This window comes from Salvelinus fontinalis, chromosome 21 (genome assembly GCF_029448725.1).
Source record: "Salvelinus fontinalis isolate EN_2023a chromosome 21, ASM2944872v1, whole genome shotgun sequence".
Lineage (NCBI taxonomy): Eukaryota > Metazoa > Chordata > Actinopteri > Salmoniformes > Salmonidae > Salvelinus > Salvelinus fontinalis.
In genome coordinates, this window is record NC_074685.1 from 18,483,268 (window position 1) to 18,504,323 (window position 21,056).

Genomic DNA, 21,056 nt, shown 5'->3' on the forward strand with positions numbered 1-21,056 from the left:
TTTTTATTTAATTGAACCTTTATTTAACTAGGCAAGTCAGTTAAGAACATATTCTTATTTACAATGACGACCTACCCCGGCCAAAACCTAACCCAGGACGACGCTGGGCCAATTGTGCGCCGCCCTATGGGACTCCCAATCACGGCCGGTTGTGATTTAGCCTGGAATCGAACCAGGGTCTGTAGTGACGCCTCTAGCACTGAGATGCATTACCTTAGACCGTTGGGCCACTCAGGAGTAGTGTGCCATTTGGGATGCAGACATGTTTGTGGAGTGGGACACATTATGCAGTGAGAATAATGCAGTGTTCCATATAGCTGTCTTTTAGTGTGGGGAAATCTATTTTTACTGTACTGCTTGTTGCTCTCATTCTAACCCCTTTCTTTTTCTTTCTCTCTCTCTAACCCCTCTCTTTTTCTCTCTCTTTCTCTCTCTCTAACCTCTCTCTCTCTCTTTCTCTCATTCTAACCCCTCTCTTTTTCTTTCGCTTTCTCTCTCTCTAACCACTCTCTTTTTCTCTATCTTTCTCTCTCTCTAACCCCTCTTTCTCTTTCTCTCATTCTAACCCCTCTCTTTTTCTCTCTCTTTCTCGCTCTCTAACCCCTCTCTCTCTGTTTCTCTCTCTCTAACCCCTCTCTGTTTCTCTCTCTCTTTAACCCCTTTCTGTATCTCTCTCTCTAACCCCTCTCTCTCTGTTTCTCTCTCTCTAACCCATCTCTGTTTCTCTCTCTCTCTAACCCCTCTCTGTCTCTCTCTCTAACCCCTCTCTGTTTCTCTCTCTCTCTAACCCCTCTCTGTCTCTCTCTCTAACCCCTCTCTGTTTCTCTCTCTCTCTAACCCCTCTCTGTCTCTTTCTCTAACCCCTCTCTGTTTCTCTCTCTTCACAGAGGAGATTGACAAGAAGCTAACAGCCTACAGGAGAGGCAGCAGAATCTGGAGGATGCTCATCTTCTGTCAGGTGATACAGGGAGAAAGTTGAGAGAGAAAGAAGAGAGAGAGATGACAATGATTATGAAAGAACAAAAGAAAATGTGTTTTATGCTGAATTCTGTAATTCCCAGTGGAAAGATAGATTACACCTCAATTAGTGACATAACTCTGGAGGTCGAGGAGATAATTGTGTTTTTCTCTCAGTGGAATCCTGCTATATTATGTGAGTAGTGGTGTTGGTTTTAATCTTGGCTGGGAACTTGAAAAGCTACATCTCTGTGAGGTTCTTAGGGAGGTCCAGGGCATCTGTACCTGTTGAAGAATAAAGTGGCCACATTCGCCAAGGTGGAGAAAGAGGAGGACATGAGTCAGTGAGTGTCATCAGTCTTACTCTTCATACAGCAGCCATACTTCTTATACCTGGCTGTGTCCCAAATGGCACACGGCACTACTTTTGACCAAAGCCTTATGGGCCCTATGGGCCTTGGCGAATAGTAGTGCACTGCATAGGGAATAGGGTACCATATGGGATGCAGACACAGTTCCTGTCTCTGTGTTAGTACTGTTCGAGTAGCAGGATTGTTGTAACTGAACCATGTTGTCCTCCTACAACAGGTTCTGGAGGAGGCTAAGTCGGTTTATGAGCAAAGTCAACCCTGAACCCAACCTCATCCACATTATGGGCTGCTACGTCCTGGGAAACCCCAATGGAGAGAAGGTACACTACATCTCTCACATGTTAAAACACACACATACCAGGTTACTTTAGAAAAATTGGTGTTGACTGATCAGATCAAATGATGACATAAGGAGCATTGTGTTGAACGCTGTGCCATGTTTAACAGTGAGAATCGCAGAATGGTGAACTTACCAAATGACTAGAGTGGACTGTGTGATATTAGGTTGCTTCTTGTGTAAATATTTTCACTCTGGATTTTAATGACACACACACACACACGCATATACACACACACCTTACTTTATGTGACTCAGTATGGTGCCTTGCTAATATAAGGAGAGAGTTGAGAATCACTGTCTTTCTTTCTCTCCCTCCTCACTCTCTACTTCTCTCCCTCCTCTCTCAACCTCTCTTCTCTCTCCCTCCTCTCTCTCTACTTCTCTCCCTCTACTTCTCTCCCTCCTCTCTCTCTCTACTTCTCTCCCTCCTCTTCTCTCTACTTCTCTCCCTCCTCTCTCTCTACTTCTCTCCCTCCTCTCTCTACTTCTCTCCCTCCTCTCTCTCTACTTCTCTCCCTCCTCTCTCTACTTCTCTCCCTCCTCTCTCTCTACTTCTCTCTCTCTACTTCTCTCCCTCCTCTTCTCTCTACTTCTCTCCCTCCTCTCTCTCTACTTCTCTCCCTCCTCTCTCTACTTCTCTCCCTCCTCTCTCTCTACTTATCTCCCTCCTCTCTCAACTTCTCTCCTCTCTCCCTCCTCTCTCTCTACTTCTCTCCCTCCTCTCTCTACTTCTCTCCCTCTTCTCTCTCTACTTCTCTCCCTCCTCTCTCTCTACTTCTCTCCCTCCTCTTCTCTCTACTTCTCTCCCTCCTCTCTCTCTACTTATCTCCCTCCTCTCTCAACTTCTCTCCTCTCTCCCTCCTCTCTCTCTACTTCTCTCCCTCCTCTCTCTACTTCTCTCCCTCTTCTCTCTCTACTTCTCTCCCTCCTCTTCTCTCTACTTCTCTCCCTCCTCTTCTCTCTACTTCTCTCCCTCCTCTTCTCTCTACTTCTCTCCCTCCTCTTCTCTCTACTTCTCTCCTCTCTCTCTACTTCTCTCCCTCCTCTTCTCTCTACTTCTCTCCTCTCTCTCTACTTCTCTCCCTCTTCTCTCTACTTCTCTCCTCTCTCTCTACTTCTCTCCCTCTTCTCTCTACTTCTCTCCTCTCTCTCTACTTCTCTCCCTCCTCTCTCTCTACTTCTCGCCCTTCTCTCTCTCTACTTCTCGCCCTTCTCTCTCTCTACTTCTCTCCCTCCTCTCTCTCTACTTCTCTCCCTCCTCTTCTCTCTACTTCTCTCCCTCCTCTCTCTCTACTTCTCTCCCTCTTCTCTCTACTTCTCTCCCTCTTCTCTCTACTTCTCTCCTCTCTCTCTACTTCTCTCCCTCCTCTCTCTCTACTTCTCGCCCTTCTCTCTCTCTACTTCTCACCCTCCTCTCTCTCTACTTCTCTCCCTCCTCTCTCTCCACTTCTCCTCTCTCTCTACTTCTCTCCCTCTTCTCGCTCTACTTCTCTCCCTCTTCTCTCTCTACTTCTCTCCCTCCTCTCTCTCGATGTCTCTCCCTCTTCTCTCTCTACTTCTCTCCCTCCTCTCTCTCTACTTCTCTCCCTCCTCTCTCTCTCTACTCCTCTCCCTCCTCTCTCTCTACTTCTCTCCCTCCTCTCTCTCCACTTCTCCTCTCTCTCTACTTCTCTCCCTCCTCTCTCTACTTCTCTCCTCTCGCTCTACTTCTCTCCCTCTTCTCTCTCTACTTCTCTCCCTCTTCTCTCTCTGCTTCTCTCCCTCTTCTCTCTCTACTTCTCTCCCTCCTCTCTCTCTACTTCTCTCCCTCCTCTCTCAACTTCTCTCCTCTCTCCCTCCTCTCTCTCTACTTCTCTCCCTCCTCTCTCAACTTCTCTCCTCTCTCCCTCCTCTCTCTCTACTTCTCTCCCTACTCTCTCCCTCTTCTCTCTACTTCTCTCCTCTCTCTCTACTTCTCTCCCTACTCTCTCCCTCTTCTCTCTACTTCTCTCCCTCTTCTCTCTACTTCTCTCCCTCCTCTCTCTCTACTTCTCGCCCTTCTCTCTCTCTACTTCTCGCCCTTCTCTCTCTCTACTTCTCTCCCTCCTCTCTCTCTACTTCTCTCCTCTCTCTCTACTTCTCTCCCTCCTCTCTCTCTACTTCTCTCCTCTCTCTCTATGTCTCTCCCTCCTCTCTCTCTACTTCTCTCCCTCTTCTCTCTACTTCTCTCCTCTCTCTCTACTTCTCTCCCTCCTCTCTCTCTACTTCTCGCCCTTCTCTCTCTCTACTTCTCGCCCTTCTCTCTCTCTACTTCTCTCCCTCCTCTCTCTCCACTTCTCTCCCTCCTCTCTCTACTTCTCTCCCTCCTCTCTCTCTACTTCTCTCCTCTCTCTCTATGTCTCTCCCTCCTCTCTCTACTTCTCTCCTCTCTCTCTACTTATCTCCCTCCTCTCTCTACTTCTCTCCCTCTTCTCTCTCTACTTCTCTCCCTCCTCTCTCTCCACTTCTCTCCCTCTTCTCTCAACTTCTCTCCCTCCTCTCTCTCTACTTCTCTCCTCTCTCTCTATGTCTCTCCCTCCTCTCTCTACTTCTCTCCTCTCTCTCTACTTCTCTCTCTCTACTTCTCTCCCTCTTCTCTCTCTACTTCTCCCCCTCTTCTCTCTCTACTTCTCTCCCTCTTCTCTCTCTACTTCTCTCCCTCTTCTCTCTCTACTTCTCTCCCTCCTCTCTCTCTACTTCTATCCCTCCTCTCTCTCTACTTCTCTCCCTCCTCTCTCTCTCTACTTCCCTCCCTCTTAAGAGCCCATCCCTCCCATAAGAGCCCATTATCTCATCCTGAGTCATGTTTCTGGATTTAGCAGAGAGGCACAGGGACCAAGTGACTGTGACAGGGGAGAGGCTGCTACACCATTCTCCACTTAAAGCCACACACGCACGCACGCACGCACACACACACACACACACACACACACACGTACGCACGCACGCACGCACACACACACACACACACACACACACACACACACACACACACATAAATAGAGTGTGTACACACACATTGACACACTCTCTGCTAAAGTGCTTGGCGTTGTTAGTTACATAATGTGAAGTGCTCTCTGGCATCTCTGTTGTGAAGCTGTTAAGGGGAGTATACAGTACAGTAAAATGCTGGGGCCAAGATAGCTGTCTGCTTAAGCACTATAAACAACCCTCTAGTCCCCAGGCTCTGCTCTGCCGTCCTCTCTGCTGTCTCCTCTCTCATTATTTGTCTGACTGTGGATCTAGAGACCACGGAAACAGACATGTGATGTCAAAAGTTATGAAAGTGATCGTGTACATCTTATCTATGATGGGGGTAAAGACCGTATGTATATGTGTGACCTTGGTTTCTGCATCAGTGTCTGTCTGAAGGTTTGAGCATGAATATGTGTGCATAGGTGTATGTAGCGTGAGTGAGTGAGTGAGTGAGTGAGTGAGTGAGTGAGTGAGTGAGTGAGTGAGTGAGTGAGTGAGTGAGTGAGTGAGAGTGTGCGTGTGTCTCTGCCTGGTTGCCTGCCTGCATAGATGAGCGTTTGCTTGTGCATGTGTGTGTGTGAGACAGATGCAGGGCAAATGTCCACTCCTCCTCTCCACTCCTCCTCTCCTCTCCTTCTCTCTACCTTTCAGAGTTATAGTCAGGTCATGGTTCCTGCTCCACTGAACACCCTCTAAAAAAATCTAAAAGCCTTCTCAGAATGCAGCTAACCAACCGTTTTCTGCTCAGCAGTAGACTTTTATCACATATTGACTGTGTGATATGTCATCATTTACAGTTCCAACAAGTACTCCTCCTATACTCAGAATTCTGGATCTGGGGATCTGACTCTTAGAATTCTCCTTCTCCTCATTATCATTCTATTTGCATAGGCCTTGACTCAATACCCCCAGTGCATTATCATTCTATTTGTATTGGCATTGACTCAATACCCCCAGTGCATTATCATTCTATTTGTATTGGCATTGACTCAATACCCCCAGTGCATTATCATTCTATTTGTATTGGCATTGACTCAATACCCCCAGTGCATTATCATTCTATTTGTATAGGCCTTGACTCAATACCCCCAGTGCATTATCATTCTATTTGTATTGGCATTGACTCAATACCCCCAGTGCATTATCATTCTATTTGTATTGGCATTGACTCAATACCCCCAGTGCATTATCATTCTATTTGTATTGGCCTTGACTCAATACCCCAGTGCATTATCATTCTATTTGTATTGGCATTGACTCAATACCACCAGCGCATTATCATTCTATTTGTATTGGCCTTGACTCAATATCCCAGTGCATTATCATTCTATTTGTATTGGCATTGACTCAATACCCCCAGCGCATTATCATTCTATTTGTATTGCCATTGACTCAATACCCCAGCGCGTTATCATTCTATTTGTATTAGCCTTGACTCAATACCCCAGCGCATTATCATTATATTTGTATTGGCATTGATTCAATACCCCAGCGCATTATCATTCTATTTGTATTGGCATTGACTCAATACCCCGGCGCATTATCATTCTATTTGTATAGGCCTTGACTCAATACCCCGGCGCATTATCATTATATTTGTATTGGCATTGACTCAATACCCCGGCGCATTATCATTCTATTTGTATTGGCATTGACTCAATACCCCGGCGCATTATCATTCTATTTGTATTGGCATTGACTCAATACCCCAGCGCATTATCATTCTATTTGTATTGGCATTGACTCAATACCCCAGCGCATTATCATTCTATTTGTATTGGCATTGACTCAATACCCCCAGTGCATTATCATTCTATTTGTATTGGCATTGACTCAATACCCCAGCGCATTATCATTCTATTTGTATTGGCGCGGTGTTTTGACTTGAGGACACAGGTTGGCAGATCAGAAGAACAGCTCGGATGGGCTTCCTGCTAAGTGAAGACAGTTGTGCTCCCTGAAGATAAATCAAGCTTCAATAAAACACTAAAGCAAAGGCTCCTGGAATGAGAGTTGTCAGCCAGTATGTTTAGATCCATTAAATTACAGATGAGCTAATTCTTTGATTCTCCTTGAGGGCAAGTCTCCAGAGGTGAGTATGGAGAGGTGTTCCTCAGAGCAGGCGGTGTCATCACAGAGTAGAGAAAAAGGAACACACATAGACTGGCAATCACTGGGTGCCTTTGAAACATTTCCTTCTACACGCGCTCTTTCTCTCTTTCTCTCTCTCTCTCTTTCTCTCTCTCTCTTTCTCTCTCTCTCTTTCTCTCTTTCGCCCTCCCTGTCACCCATCTTAGATGAATGCGCAGTTTTCCGCAGCCATAAAGCTTGGAGCTGGAGGCTCACTGTGGCGGGTGCTAGGTCCAGGCTGGAGGACCCCATCAGGACCTAGCAGGAGGAAGAGCCAGGCTCTAAGGCCAGGCTGGAGGATTAATTGGTGTCTGTTCTTATTGTTGGCCAACAGCTGTTCCAGAAGCTAAAGAACCTGATGAGGCCTTACTCCATCGAATTTGAGTCACCACTGGAGCTGTCCGCACAGGGTGAGGACTGTCAGCCACACACACACACACACACACACACACACACACACACACACACACACACACACACACACACACACACACACACACACACACACACACACACACACACACACACACACACACACACACACACACACACACACACACACACACACGCATGGACTTGTTCCCTCAATTAAAAGTGTTATTATTTCTCCTTCTTACACTCTCTCTCTGTCCCTCACATTTTACATTTATCCCTGTTGCCCATTCGTCCTGTTTCTGCTCTCTGTCTCTGCAACTGTTTTTTACATTTTTTTATAATTAAAACAATATATATATATATATTTTTGTATTTTACCCCCTTTTTTCCCCAATTTCATGGTATCCAATTGTTTTAGTAATTACTATCTTGTCTCATCGCTACAACTCCCGTACGGGCTCGGGAGAGACGAAGGTTCGAGAGCCATGCGTCCTCCGAAACACAACCCAACCAAGCCGCACTGCTTCTTAACACAGCGCGCATCCAACCCAGAGGCCAACCGCACCAATGTGTCGGAGGAAACACCGTACACCTGGCGACCTGGTCAGCGTGCACTGCGCCCGGCCCACCACAGGAGTTGCTAGTGCGCGATGAGACAAGGATATCCCTACCGGCCAAACCCTCCCTAACCCGGACGACGCTAGGCCAATTGTGCGTCGCCCCACGGACCTCTTGGGCGCGGCCGGCTGTGACAGAGCCTGGGCGCGAACCCAGAGTCTCTGGTGGCACAGCTAGCACTGCGGTGCAGTGCCCTAGACCAGGAAGGCCCGGAAGGAGTCTCTGCTACTGTCATCTCTCTCTACTACTGCTCTCTGTCTCTGCTACTGCTCCCTCTCTCTCTCTGCTACTGCTCTCTCTCTCTCTCTCTGCTCCTGCTCTCTTTCTCTGCTACTGCTCTCTCTCTCTCTGCTACTGCTCTCTCTCTCTCTGCTACTGCTCTCTCGCTCTGCTACTGCTCTCTCGCTCTGCTACTGCTCTCTCGCTCTGCTACTGCTCTCTCTCTCTGCTCCTGCTCTCTCTCTCTGCTACTGCTCTCTCTGCTACTGCTCTCTGTCTCTGCTACTGCTCTCTCTCTCTGCTACTGGTCTCTCTTTGCTATTGCTCTCTGTCTCTGCTACTGCTCTCTCTGCTACTGCTCTCTGTCTCTGCTCCTCCTCTCTCTCTCTCTGCTCCTGCTCTCTCTCTCTGCTACTGCTCTCTGTCTCTGCTACTGCTCTCTGTCTCTGCTATTGCTCTCTCTCTCTCTCTCTGCTCCTGCTCTCTCTCTTTGCTACTGCTCTCTCTCTTTGCTACTGCTCTCTGTCTCTGCTACTGCTCTCTCTCTCTCTGCTACTGCTCTCTCTCTCCGCTCCTGCTCTCTGTCTCTGCTATTGCTCTCTCTCTGCTACTGCTCTCTCTCTGCTCCTGCTTTCTGTCTCTGCTACTGCTCTCTGTCTCTGCTACTGCTCTCTGTCTCTGCTACTGCTCTCTGTCTCTGCTATTGCTCTCTGTCTCTGCTACTGCTCTCTCTCTGCTACTGCTCTCTGTCTCTGCTACTGCTCTCTGTCTCTGCTACTGCTCTCTGTCTCTGCTATTGCTCTCTCTCTCTGCTACTGCTCTCTGTCTCTGCTACTGCTCTCTCTCTGCTACTGCTCTCTCTCTCCCTGCTACTGCTCTCTCTCTCTCTCTGCTACTGCTTTCTGTCTCTGCTACTGCTCTCTCTCTCTCTGCTACTGCTCTCTGTCTCTGCTACTGCGCTCTCTCTCTGCTCCTGCTCTCTGTCTCTGCTACTGCTCTCTCTCTCTCTCTCTGCTACCTCTCTTTCTCAATTTGCTCTCATTTTGATGTCTTCCTCTGTCACTCCTATTCACTGTAACTGGAACATCTTGTCTCCCTCCCTCCCACCCTCCCTCTTTTACACACGCTGGATGATTATGTGATATTTTGTTGTGAGTTAGATAAGGTCAGGAAAGTTAATGGCAGAGACTCACTGTGAGAGAGGGTCAAACCAGCCTGCTCCCTGAATAGTGAATGAAGTCTCCCATAGCGGCAACACACAATGATAGAAAGTTGAACCATCCATTGTAAATGATATTGTTCTTGAGAATAACCAATCAAATGTTAAAGAGATTATTATCATATTCAATACATGTGTGTAACACACACAGTATAATAAGGGTGGGTTGCACCAACTTGGTAAAATTCATCTTAGGTTAGACCTAATCTAGACTTTATAAATCTAGGATTATATTTGATCAGAGATGTGTTGCACCACTTAGATGAATGAATCTGGTTTAATAAAGGTTAGATCTTTAAACTATGATTAGTGACATGTCATAATGGATTCACCACAACAATGGTGTTCTAATTCCATTTCTATGGAAACAGACCATCACTGGTCATCGCTAGCAAGCAAAGGGACTTTTCACTTCAGACTCAATTATTGAGTTAATTGTGCTTTTTGTCAAATTAGTTAGCTGGCTAGTTTACTTTTACAAACATGATAAACCAAAGTAACATAACTGTTAATCGCACCAAAAATACAGCAGATACACTGGCTTGTTAAACCTCCTCCAGTGGTAGTTATAGAATGAACACCTGGTCAATGGAGCGACAGGATTCAATTTGATCTGGGTTTAAAGAATAATTACATTTAACTAGGATACATTTTAAACTAAGCTTTGTGCAACATGATTAACAGATAAACCTGGATTTCAACCAGTTTAAGAGTTAATCCATGTTGGTGCTACACAACCTAGTATATTAAGGTGGACTCGCTTGAGGGGAACATCTAAACTAGCTCAGTCCTTGTATTTGTAACTAGATAAGGTGCCCTGTAGGGGAACATATCATTGAATGTTTACTTCTTTTATCTAGGAAAAGAGATTATTGAGATGTACTTTGACTTCCGTCTCTTCCGTCTGTGGAAAACCCGCCAGCACTCCAAACTCCTGGACTACGAAGATCTTTTGTGACGGGGCTCCAAGTGAAGTCCACCCTGTAGCATACATACAGTCTATACTGGGGCAGGAGGACCCACTGAACACCACTGCTCAACTCAACCCTACTGCTCAACACAACTGTAACACCCATCATACCTGCTTTCATCCAGGAGAGGACTGGGAGAGGTGGAAGAGGAGAAGAGGGAGAGGAGGAAGAGGAGGAGGATGAAGGGTGACATAGCAGCTTAGCAGTGTGCCTAACCCATTATTTATTTCAACCCTCCTCTTCACCTCCTACACAACCACAAAGGTCAGGGGTTAAAAAGAGAGAAACCAAGCCAAAGGAATGTTAGAAGGACAAGGAGACCTGAAGATTGGAGAGAAGGAGTGATGGAGCATAAACGGAGAGACAGAGGGATGAAGGGATCTTCTGTGCTCTCTCTTTCTCTCCCTCTGGAAAGGCGTCTGAGGTGCTCTCTCTTTCTCTCCCTCTGGAAAGGTGTCTGAGGTGCTCTCTCTTTCTCTCCCTCTGGAAAGGTGTCTGAGGTGCTCTCTCTTTCTCTCCCTCTGGAAAGGTGTCTGAGGTGCTCTCTCTTTCTCTCCCTCTGGAAAGGTGTCTGAGGTGCTCTCTCTTTCTCTCCCTCTGGAAAGGTGTCTGAGGTGCTCTCTCTTTCTCTCCCTCTGGAAAGGTGTCTGAGGTGCTCTCTCTTTCTCTCCCTCTGGAAAGGTGTCTGAGGTGCTCTCTCTTTCTCTCCCTCTGGAAAGGTGTCTGAGGTGCTTATAGCAATTTTCTGGTTCTGTAGTTGTTGGTTCTTTCAGAAAATCTGGATTGGAGAAGCATAAATAAATGTATATACATCTCATGAATATAGTCTAGCTCTAGTCTTGCAAATACTCTATATATGAGAATATGATATTTTTGATGTGTATCGTTGTGTTTCTTATGGACTGTTTTCAATAACTCAGGTTTTAGCCATGAAATAATCTCTGTTTGTTTGATCCCCTACTCTATCAGATGTTGTTATCATCATTGCCATTGCTTGGGATGAATGTATATCTCAGAGACATTTATATTCTATCTATTTCAACTGATTCAGCTCCAGATCCAAAAGTGTAGGGATGATGTGACCACAAATACAGCGTGTGTGTGCGTGTCCGTGTCCGTGTTCCCTCTGTGATATAGCCAACCTGAACCATTCAATTTCTCACCACAGAGTGAAGTCACTGACACACACTTCCAGCAGATGACTTGTGATGTCAGGTCTGGTGTCATCGCCAACAGCTCAAGCAAAGCTCCTATTAGTGTTACCCAGTAACAGTAAATGATCAGGGGACGTCTACAAGGAACAGCTGCTCTGCTTACTGTTGGAAAAGAGAAATACATAACTCCACACTAGTCAAAGCCAGCCTGCTTACGCACACAGCATTATTCCCTGCCAAGGTATTCTCTGTCAGCGCCAAATCAACACAACATAACACAAAAACATTTGTCTTCCTTTGTGTTGCTGTTCTGTCAGCCTGTGTCATGCTCTTGAAAAATGTACTGTTTCTGAGGGGAACTAACGGGTGAAGAGTTGAGGGGTAGATATCGATGTCATCCCTCAGATGTAGCAATAGATGTGGTGGTGTGTTGGCACTTGAACAATACTTGTACATGGGGACCTTGACCCACCTCCGAAAGCTCTAACTGTTAGAGACCCAGACTCTGACTCAGCGCTCTGAAAGCAGTTCTATATGTACTCTCGTTCAGCCTTCGATGCTATATCTAAAGATGCAAACACCCATACTGTGTATCTCTCTGTCCACCCGCATCTGATCATTTATGTAACATCAATCTCTATGACTGTACTGTTACCTTTTAAATATTTAAAAAAGTGTGAGTGAAAACATAAGAGCGGATTGAAAAGAAATGTATCAAAAATAAATTTGGATTTGTTTTACTTAGAGTTGAAGTCGGAAGTTTACATACACCTGAGCCAAATACATTTAAACTCAGTTCTTCACAATTCCTGACATTTAATCCTAGTAAAAGTTCCCTGTTTTAGGTCAGTTAGAATCATCACTTTATTTTAAGAATGTGAAATGTCAGAATAATAGTAGAGAGAATGATTTATTTCAGCTTTAATTTCTTTCTTTCATCACATTCCCAGTGGGTCAGAAGTTTACATACACTCAATTAGTATTTGGTAGCATTGCCTTTAAATTGTTTAACTTGGGTCAAACATTTCGGGTAGCCTTCCACAAGCTTCCCACAATAAGTTGGGTGAATTCTGGCCCATTCCTCCTGACAGAGCTGGCGTAACTGAGTCAGGTCTGTAGGCCTCCTTGCTCGCACACACTTTTTCAGTTCTGCCCACAAATGTTCTATGGGATTGAGGTCAGGGCTTTGTGATGACCACTCCAATACCTTGACTTTGTTGTCCTTAAGCCATTTTGCCACAACTTTGGAAGTATGCTTGGGGTCGTTGTCCATTTGGAAGACCCATTTCCGACCAAGCTTTAACTTCCTGACTGATGTCTTGAGATGTTGCTTCAATATATCCACATAATTTTCCTGCCTCATGATGCCACCTATTTTGTGAAGTGCACCAGTCCCTCCCGTGCTTCACGGTTGGGATGGTGTTCTTCGGCTTGCAAGCCTCCCACTTTTTCCTCCAAACATAACAATGGTCATTATGGCCAAAGAATTCAATTTTTGTTTCATCAGACCAGAGGACATTTCTCCAAAAAGTACGATCTTTGTCCCCATGTGCAGTTGCAAACCGTAGTCTGGCTTTTTTATGGCGGTTTTGGAGCAGTGGCTTCTTCCTTGCTGAGCGGCCTTTCAGGTTATGTCGATATAGGACTCGTTTTACTGTGGATATAGATACTTTTGTACCCGTTTCCTCCAGCATCTTCACAAGCTCCTTTGTTGCTGTTCTGGGATTGATTTGCACTTTTCGCACCAAAGTACATTCATCTCTAGGAGACAGAACGCGTCTCCTTCCTGAGCGGTATGACAGCTGCGTGGTCCCGTGGTGTTTATACTTGTACTATTGTTTGTACAGATGGACATGGTACCTTCAGGCGTTTGGAAATTGCTCCCAAGGATGAACCAGACTTGTGGAGGTCTACAACTTTTTTTCTGAGGTCTTGGCTGATTTCTTTTGATTTTCCCATGATGTCAAGCAAAGAGGCACTGAGTTTGAAGATAGTCCTTGAAATACATCCACGGGTACACCTCCAATTGACTCAAATTATGTCAATTAGCCTATCAGAAGCTTCTAAAGCCATGACATCATTTTCTGGAATCATCCAAGCTGTTTAAAGGCACAGTCAATTTAGTGTATGTAAACTTCTGACCCACTGGAATTGGGATATAGTGAATTATAAGTTAAATAATCTGTCTGTAAACAATTGTTGGAAAAACTAATTGTGTCAGGCACAAAGTAGATGACCTAACCAACTTGCCAAAACTATAGTTTGTTAACAAGAAATTTGTGAAGTGGTTGAAAAACGAGGTTTAATGACTCCAACCTAAGTGTTTGTAAACTTCCGACATCAACTGTACTTATTTGAGCTATTTGCTTCTTGCCTATATCCAGGTTACTGTGAATGCTATGGTATATAGCGCACCGATTGAGAATCCACAGACATGATCTGTGGTTTGTAGCAGCTACATGGTAGAGATGGGAGGAAAGTAAGAAAGTTGAAAATACCCGAAAATGGACTTTCTCACTCTTTTTGATACTCTCTCTTGCTAACAACAGGGCTTTATGTGCAGCGACTCACTGTACTGTACGCTTCATAGTTGTGGAGCACTGAGGAAGAATAAAAACAAAACACTTGTTCATGTCTCATAGGAACTCGGACAGAGAATGATGCTGTTTTTAATGTCTGCCTATAGGCCCTGCTCAAAAGTAGTGCACTATAAAGGGAATAGGGTGCATTTGGGACAAAGCCTAGGAGATCTTCTCTTTAGCCACGTCTTTCCTCCTCTCCTCTTCTGCATCCTCCCATCACTCCTCTCTTGGCTGCCCACTGAGAGATGGCTGGTGGCTGGCTCAGCTGGAAGATGATTGGCTTTGTTAGAGGATGATTGATCGATGACACACTGAATAGGCATATAGCCCGCCCACTTGGTGGATTGTGGCCGCGTTCCTGGCTGACTACATTGAAGACTCATGTATTTCAGATTTCACAACGCCTGGATAGGTGTTTAACATATCATCAAACCAAATCATATAATACAGAAATCTGATGCTTGACTGTGCAGTCGATGACCTGGCACACAACCATTGGTTGATGCAATGCGATGTCTGAAGTTCCATTTTTAACCGGTGAATGCCCCATGATTGATATTTAGTGCCATTAAGAAATCCACAAGCTTTTGTATGTCTGTTTTATTCTATAGCAAGTAGTCTACACTGAATTATAATCTATGAATAATTTAAGACATGAGGGGAGTGTGAAACAATGTGATCATTTATTTTGGAGTGCTCTGATTCTCAATGTGTTTTTAGATCAATATAGATAACAATAAAATACACACTGTATATCTCTACTGGTGATAATTATCATTTGAAATGACCAACCTCGAAAGCAAATCAGTGTTGTGAGCATTTCATTGTATTTTACCATCATGTTATTGAGAGGGATAAAATCTGTGTTAAGGGCATCTATTAAATCTACTGAGAGAAACTATGTACACAATTGGCACACAATCGCATGCATAATGGTTTTTGAAACATATTTTCCAGTAAAATAGTCTGTGGAAATGGAGACCAGAGTTTGCCTCTTTTTTTCATTGATGTCTTGTCATTTCATTAAAGCGAGTATTAACGGTGGTGTGCTGGAAGAGCCGTGTTTCAGAGTGCTACAGCTGGGTTCTTTGACCCTGAAAGGCCATGTCCTACTCTGCTATCTGCCTCACACTCCGCTCCTAATGAGTCCATTGGAGAAATGAAGAATTCCAGTGACCCTGTGTCACATCCCTAGCAGGGTCAGTGAACAGGTCAATTTAACATCATTGAATGATTACTTGTAAAGAAAGTCCGCACTGACTACACACTATGCAGACGGAGCACTCTATGAAGCAATGGGAGTCTACAGAGATAAGCAATGATTCAGACTGAGGAGCAAAGGATTTCTTCAACAAAATACCTTTGTCGTTGGATATTCTCTGAGAAAACTGATCGTGCCTTGCAGTATCATTTCATTTGTTGGGCTGATGATGTGTGCTCCTTTAACTAACATTGGCGTTATGTCCTTACACTCTGTCCTCTTCTGAACTAAAATGGAACAAGAGGGATGGAGAGAAGGCAGACAAAAACAAACTCTACCCTGAAACATACGTTAGAGGAGTATATTTTCACTAGCTTAACAGATAAAGGGATTAAACATACAGTGTTAAACATACTTTACAGGAGTATATTTTTACTAGCTTAACAGATAAAGGGATTGATGCAGTGTTAAACATACTTTACAGGAGTATATTTTCACTAGCTTAACAGATAAAGGGATTGATGCAGTGTTGGGGCGAGATTCTTTTGTTTTTTTGGGGGGGGCGGGGGGTAGATCAACTTTAATATTGCAGATAGATTGTAGCTTCCATCAATGTAATTATCTGCATCACTTCCAATGGAGTGAGTATTTATCCTGGTTTTTGGCACATTTATTCATAATCTCCACCCCTCCACCTTGAGTGAGCAATTTTATGTACACCCATCCCTCTCTCTCGCTCTCTCTTTATGCCTGTTGCAGGGTAAATACACAGATTTAAATCTAAAGAATGTTTGCCAAGACTTACCTAGGGGGAGAAGTTGGAATTCTGGAGAACAGCCTACACTCGTTTTAGGTACTAGATAGCACATTTATTTTCAAAGAGTGTATAGGAGGGGTCAGATAAAGTTTTATGGGCTTATCTGATAAGGGTAGGATAAAAGATGGTCTGCATGGAAGGATTCAGTCAGATGCTATCTGATCCTGAATCTACAGTCCCTTAATTTTACTCAATATTCACTGTTCATCTACCATCTGGGGTTAGTGTTGGGGTAATCTCAGAAACCCAGAAGTAAAATCTTGCGTAATTGCATTAGATGCTTGATTAAATTCTAGGGGCAAACGTGTTAGAATGAGGAGTGAAAGCAGGGCGGTAGATCCACGCCGCTTTCTTTGCAAGTATGTGCCAAATGTATGGGCCCCTACACTTCAGACATTTCCAAACTCTAGCCTCAACTACAATCCTAACCCTAGCTTCATTCCCACATCCTGGTTCAACTCTAACCCTAGCCTCGATCATAACCCTAACCCTAGTTTTATGTCCACACCCCGTTTCAACCCTAACCGTATAGCCTCAACCACAACCCTCACGCTAACTACAGCTCCAACCCTAATTCTCCCACCACCATCCACCTCCGAATTGCCATTTTAACCCCTTGTCACAACAGAATAATAATCACTGGAGAATGTTCAGAAGTGAATCTCAACCTAGCTCTCAAAAGTTGAAAAGACATGAAAAGGAGACTCAAGAAGCAAGGTCAGAAATTGAGCTCCAGTCCCGTTCTGTTAGAAACTCTCCTGTCCTCCATGTCGGTGGTGGAGGATCAGCAGCTCGTGAATGTGAGCGGCGTGGCAAAGCGATCAATCTCTCCGTGGCTCAATGGCCCTAGCCAGCGAGTGTCGAGAAGACATCATTTTCCTGCCTCAGTCCTAAGAGTCAGATTCAGAGTGTTTAATAGTCACATGTACAGGGATGCAAGTGTGATTGCAGGGTACAGTAAAAACTCAGGCTTTGAGCAGCACTAAGTAAAATAAAACAATGAAAATGGTCATAAAAAAAACACAATCGAAATAGCAGTATATACAGTACCAGTCAAAAGTGTGGACACACCTACACGTTCAAGGTTTTTTCTTTATTGTTACTATTTTCTACATTATAGAATAATAGGGAAGACGTCAAAACTATGAAATAACACATATGGAATCGTGTAGTAACCAAAAAAGTCCATAGAAGGAGCCGCAGGGGGAGGGGGAACGACTAGCTGATTAGTGATTAAAGCGAGGAGAACAGGGCATGGCTTCTTGGTGTCCTGTAGGGTAGGCAGTGTGCACCCAATGGTGCGTTCGGCTGCATGTATCACCGTCTGAAGAGTGGCGGTGGAGTTGCCGTACCCGGCTGTGATGCAGCCCAACAGTATGCTCTCAATGGTGCTCGTGTAGAACACTGAGGGCACGTGGGGGACAGGCCGCATTTCTTCAGCATCCTGAGGTTGAGAGTCGCCGTCATGCCTTCACTACGGTGTCCGTAGTTATTGACCGGCTCCAAGGCGGCCCCATTAATGAAGATGGGGACGTGTCCAGCCTGGTTCCTCCTGAAGTCCACAATCAGCTCCTTTGTGTTGCTAACGTTGAGGGAGAGGTTGTTTACCTGGCACGATGTCCTCAGAGTGCCTACCTCCTCTCTGTAGGCTGTCTCGTCATTGTTGGTAATCAGGCCTATTACTGTTGTGTCATCAGCGAACTTGATGATGGAGTATAAACTGTGTGAGGCCACGCAGTCGTGGGTATATAGGAAATACAGGAAGGGCTGAGGCGCACCCTTGTGTCACCCTGTGTTGATGATTCGTGTCGAGGAGGTAATGTTGCCTACCTTCACCACCTGGGGGCTGCCCGTCAGGAAGTTCAGGACCCAGTTGCATAGGGAGAAGTTCTGACCCAGGGCTGTGAGCTTTGTAATGAGCTTGTAGGGCACTATGGTATTGAAGGCCGAGCTGTAGTCAATGAACAGTATCCTCACATATGCATTTCTTTTGTCCAGGTGGTTAAGGACAGTGTGCAGTGCAATGGCGATTGCGTCGTCTGTGGATCTGTCTGGGTGGTAGGCGAATTGGAATGTCGAGTGTGTCGGGGGGGAGGAGGTGATATGGTCTTTGACTAGCCTCTCGGAGTACTTCATGATGACGGAAGTGAGTGCTACTGGTCGGTAGTCATTCAGTTCAGTTATTTCCCTTTCTTGGGTACAGGGATGATAGTGGATATCTTGAAGCAGGTGGGTATAGAGGCCTGGACTTGGGAGAGATTAAAAATGTCAGAGAACACAACAGCCAGCTGGTCTGCACATCAAATCAAATGTTATTGGTCACATACACGTGATTAGCAGGTGTTATTGCGGGTGTAGCGAAATGCTTGTGCTTCTCGCCCCAAAAGTGCAGTAATATCTAACAAGTAACATTACACAAATTACACAACATATACCCAATACACACAAATCTAAGTAGGAATGAATTAAGACAATATAAACTCAGCAAAAAAAGAAACATCCCCTTTTCAGGACCCTGTCTTTCAAAGATAATTCGTAAAAATCCAAATAACTTCACAGATCGTTATTGTAAAGGGTTGAAACACTGTTTTCCATGCTTGTACAATGACCCATAAACAATTAATGAACATGCACCTGTGGAACGGTCGTTAAGGTAATACCAGCTTACAGACGGTAGGCAATTAAGGTCACAGTTATGAAAACGTACTGACTACGAAAAAAAACAGAAGAAAGATGCCCAGGGTCCCTGCTCATCTGCGTGAACGTGCCTTAGGCATGCTGCAAGGAGGCATGAGGACTGCAGATGTTGCCAGGGCAATAAATTGCAATGTCCATACTGTGAGACACCTAAGACAGAGCTACAGGGAGACAGGACGGACAGCTGATCGTGTAGACAACGTGTAAAAACACCTGCACATGATCGGTACATCCGAACATCACACCTGCAGGACAGGTACAAGATGGCAACAAGAACTGCCGAGTTACACCAGGAACGTACAATCCCTCCATCAGTGCTCAGATTGTCCACAATAGGCTGAGAGAGCCTGGCCTGAGGGCTTGTAGGCCTGTTGTAAGGCAGGTCCTCACTAGACATCACCGGCAACAACGTCGCCTATGGGTAAAAACCCACCATCGCTGGACCAGACAGGACTGGCAAAAAGTGCTCTTCACTGACGAGTCGTGGTTTTGTCTCACCAGGGGTGATGGTGGGATTCGTGTTTATCATCAAAGGAATGAGTGTTACACCGAAGCCTGTACTCTGAAGGGGGACTGATTTGGAGGTGGAGGGTCCGTCATGGTCTGGGTTGGTGTGTCACAGCATCATCAGACTGAGCTTGTTGTCATTGCAGGCTATCTCAACGCTGGTCGTTACAGGGAAGACCTCCTACTCCCTCATGTGGTACCCTTCCTGCAGGCTCATCCTGACATGACCCTCCAGCATGACAATGCCACCAGAGATACTGCTCGTTCTGTGCGGGATTTCCTGCAAGACAGGAATGTCAGTGTTCTGCCATGGCCAGCGAAGAGCCCGGATCTCAATCCCATTGAGCACGTCTGGGACCTGTTGGATCGGAGGGTGAGGGCTAGGGCCATTCCCCCCAGAAATGTCCGGGAACTTGCAGGTGCCTTGGTGGAAGAGTGGGGTAACATCTCCCAGTAAGAACTGGCAAATCTGGTGCAGTCCATGAGGAGGAGATGCACTGCAATACTTAATGCAGCTGGTGACCAGACACTGACTGTTACTTTTGATTTTGACTCCCCCCCTTTGTTCAGGGACACATTATTCCATTTCTGTTAGTCACATGTCTGTGGAACTTGTTCAGTTTATGTCTCAGTTGTTGAATCTTGTTATGTTCATACAAATACTTACACATGTTAAGTTTGCTGAAAATAAATGCGGTTGACACAGAGGATGTTTCTTTTTTTGCTGAGATTACATATGAACGAGCGATGTCAGAGGGGAACGGATTAAGACACAGTACAGTGACTTGCGAAAGTATTCATCCCTCTTGGCATTTTTCCTATTTTGTTGCCTTACAACCTGGAATTAAAATATATTTTTTTGGGGGGGGGGGGGTTTGTATCATTTGATTTACACAACATGCCTACCTCTTTGAAGATGCAAAATATTTTGTTTTGTGAAACAAACAAGAAATGAGACGAAAAAAAACAGAAAACTTGAGCGTGCATAACTATTCACCCCCCAAAGTCAATACTTTGTAGAGCCACCTTTTGCAGCAATTACAGCTGCAAGTCTCTTGGGGTATGTCTCTATAAGCTTGGCACATCTAGCCAATGGGATTTTTGCCCATACTTCAAGGCAAAACTGCTCCAGCTTCTTCAAATTGGATGGGTTCCGCTGGTGTACAGCAATCTTTAAGTCATAACATAGATTCTCAATTGGATTGAGGTCTGGGCTTTGACATTTAAAGGCCATTCCAAGACATTTAAATGTTTCCCCTTAAACCACTCGACTGTTGTTTTAGCAGTATGCTCAGGGTCATTGTCCTGCTGGAAGGTGAACCTCCATCCCAGTCTCAAATCTCTGGAAGACTGAAACAGGTTTCCCTCAAGAATTTCCCTGTATTTAGCACCATCCATCATTCCTTCAATTTTGACCAGTTTCCCAGTCACAACCAATGAAAAACATCCCCACAGCATGATGCTGCCACCACCATGCTTCACTGTGGGGATGATGTTCTCGGGGTGATGTGAGGTGTTGGGTTTGCGCCAGACATAGCGTTTTCCTTGATGGCCAAAAAGATACATTTTTGTGTCATCTGACCAGAGTACCTTCTTCCATATGTTTTGGGAGTCTCCCACATGCCTTTTGGTTAACACCAAACGTGTTGGCTTATTTTTTTATTGAAACAATGGCTTTTTTCTGACCACTCTTCCGTAAAGCCCAGCTCTGTGTAGTATACTTCTTAATGTAGTCCTATGGACAGATACTACAATCTCCGCTGTAGAACTTTGCAGCTCCTTCAGGGTTATCTTTAGTCTCTTTGTTGCCTCTCTGATTAATGCCCTCCTTGCCTGGTCCGTGAGTTTTGGTGGGCGGCCCTCTCTTTGCAGGTGTGTTGTGGTGCCATATAATAATGGGTTTA

At 45.1% G+C, this 21,056-nt stretch overlaps 1 protein-coding gene across 1 annotated transcript in view; it reads left to right on the forward strand.

Annotated features, from left to right (window-relative positions):
- The window catches only part of nsmfa (NMDA receptor synaptonuclear signaling and neuronal migration factor a), a 53,554-nt gene extending 38,645 nt beyond the window's left edge, over positions 1-14,909 (forward strand). Inside the window, exons 12-16 of the mRNA XM_055874171.1 lie at positions 888-958; positions 1,222-1,301; positions 1,546-1,648; positions 7,127-7,202; positions 10,084-14,909. Coding sequence (XP_055730146.1) covers positions 888-958; positions 1,222-1,301; positions 1,546-1,648; positions 7,127-7,202; positions 10,084-10,181 — 428 coding nt within the window. The 3' untranslated portion in view covers positions 10,182-14,909. The remainder of the gene's footprint in view (positions 1-887; positions 959-1,221; positions 1,302-1,545; positions 1,649-7,126; positions 7,203-10,083) is intronic.
- The last annotated feature ends 6,147 nt before the right edge of the window (positions 14,910-21,056 follow it).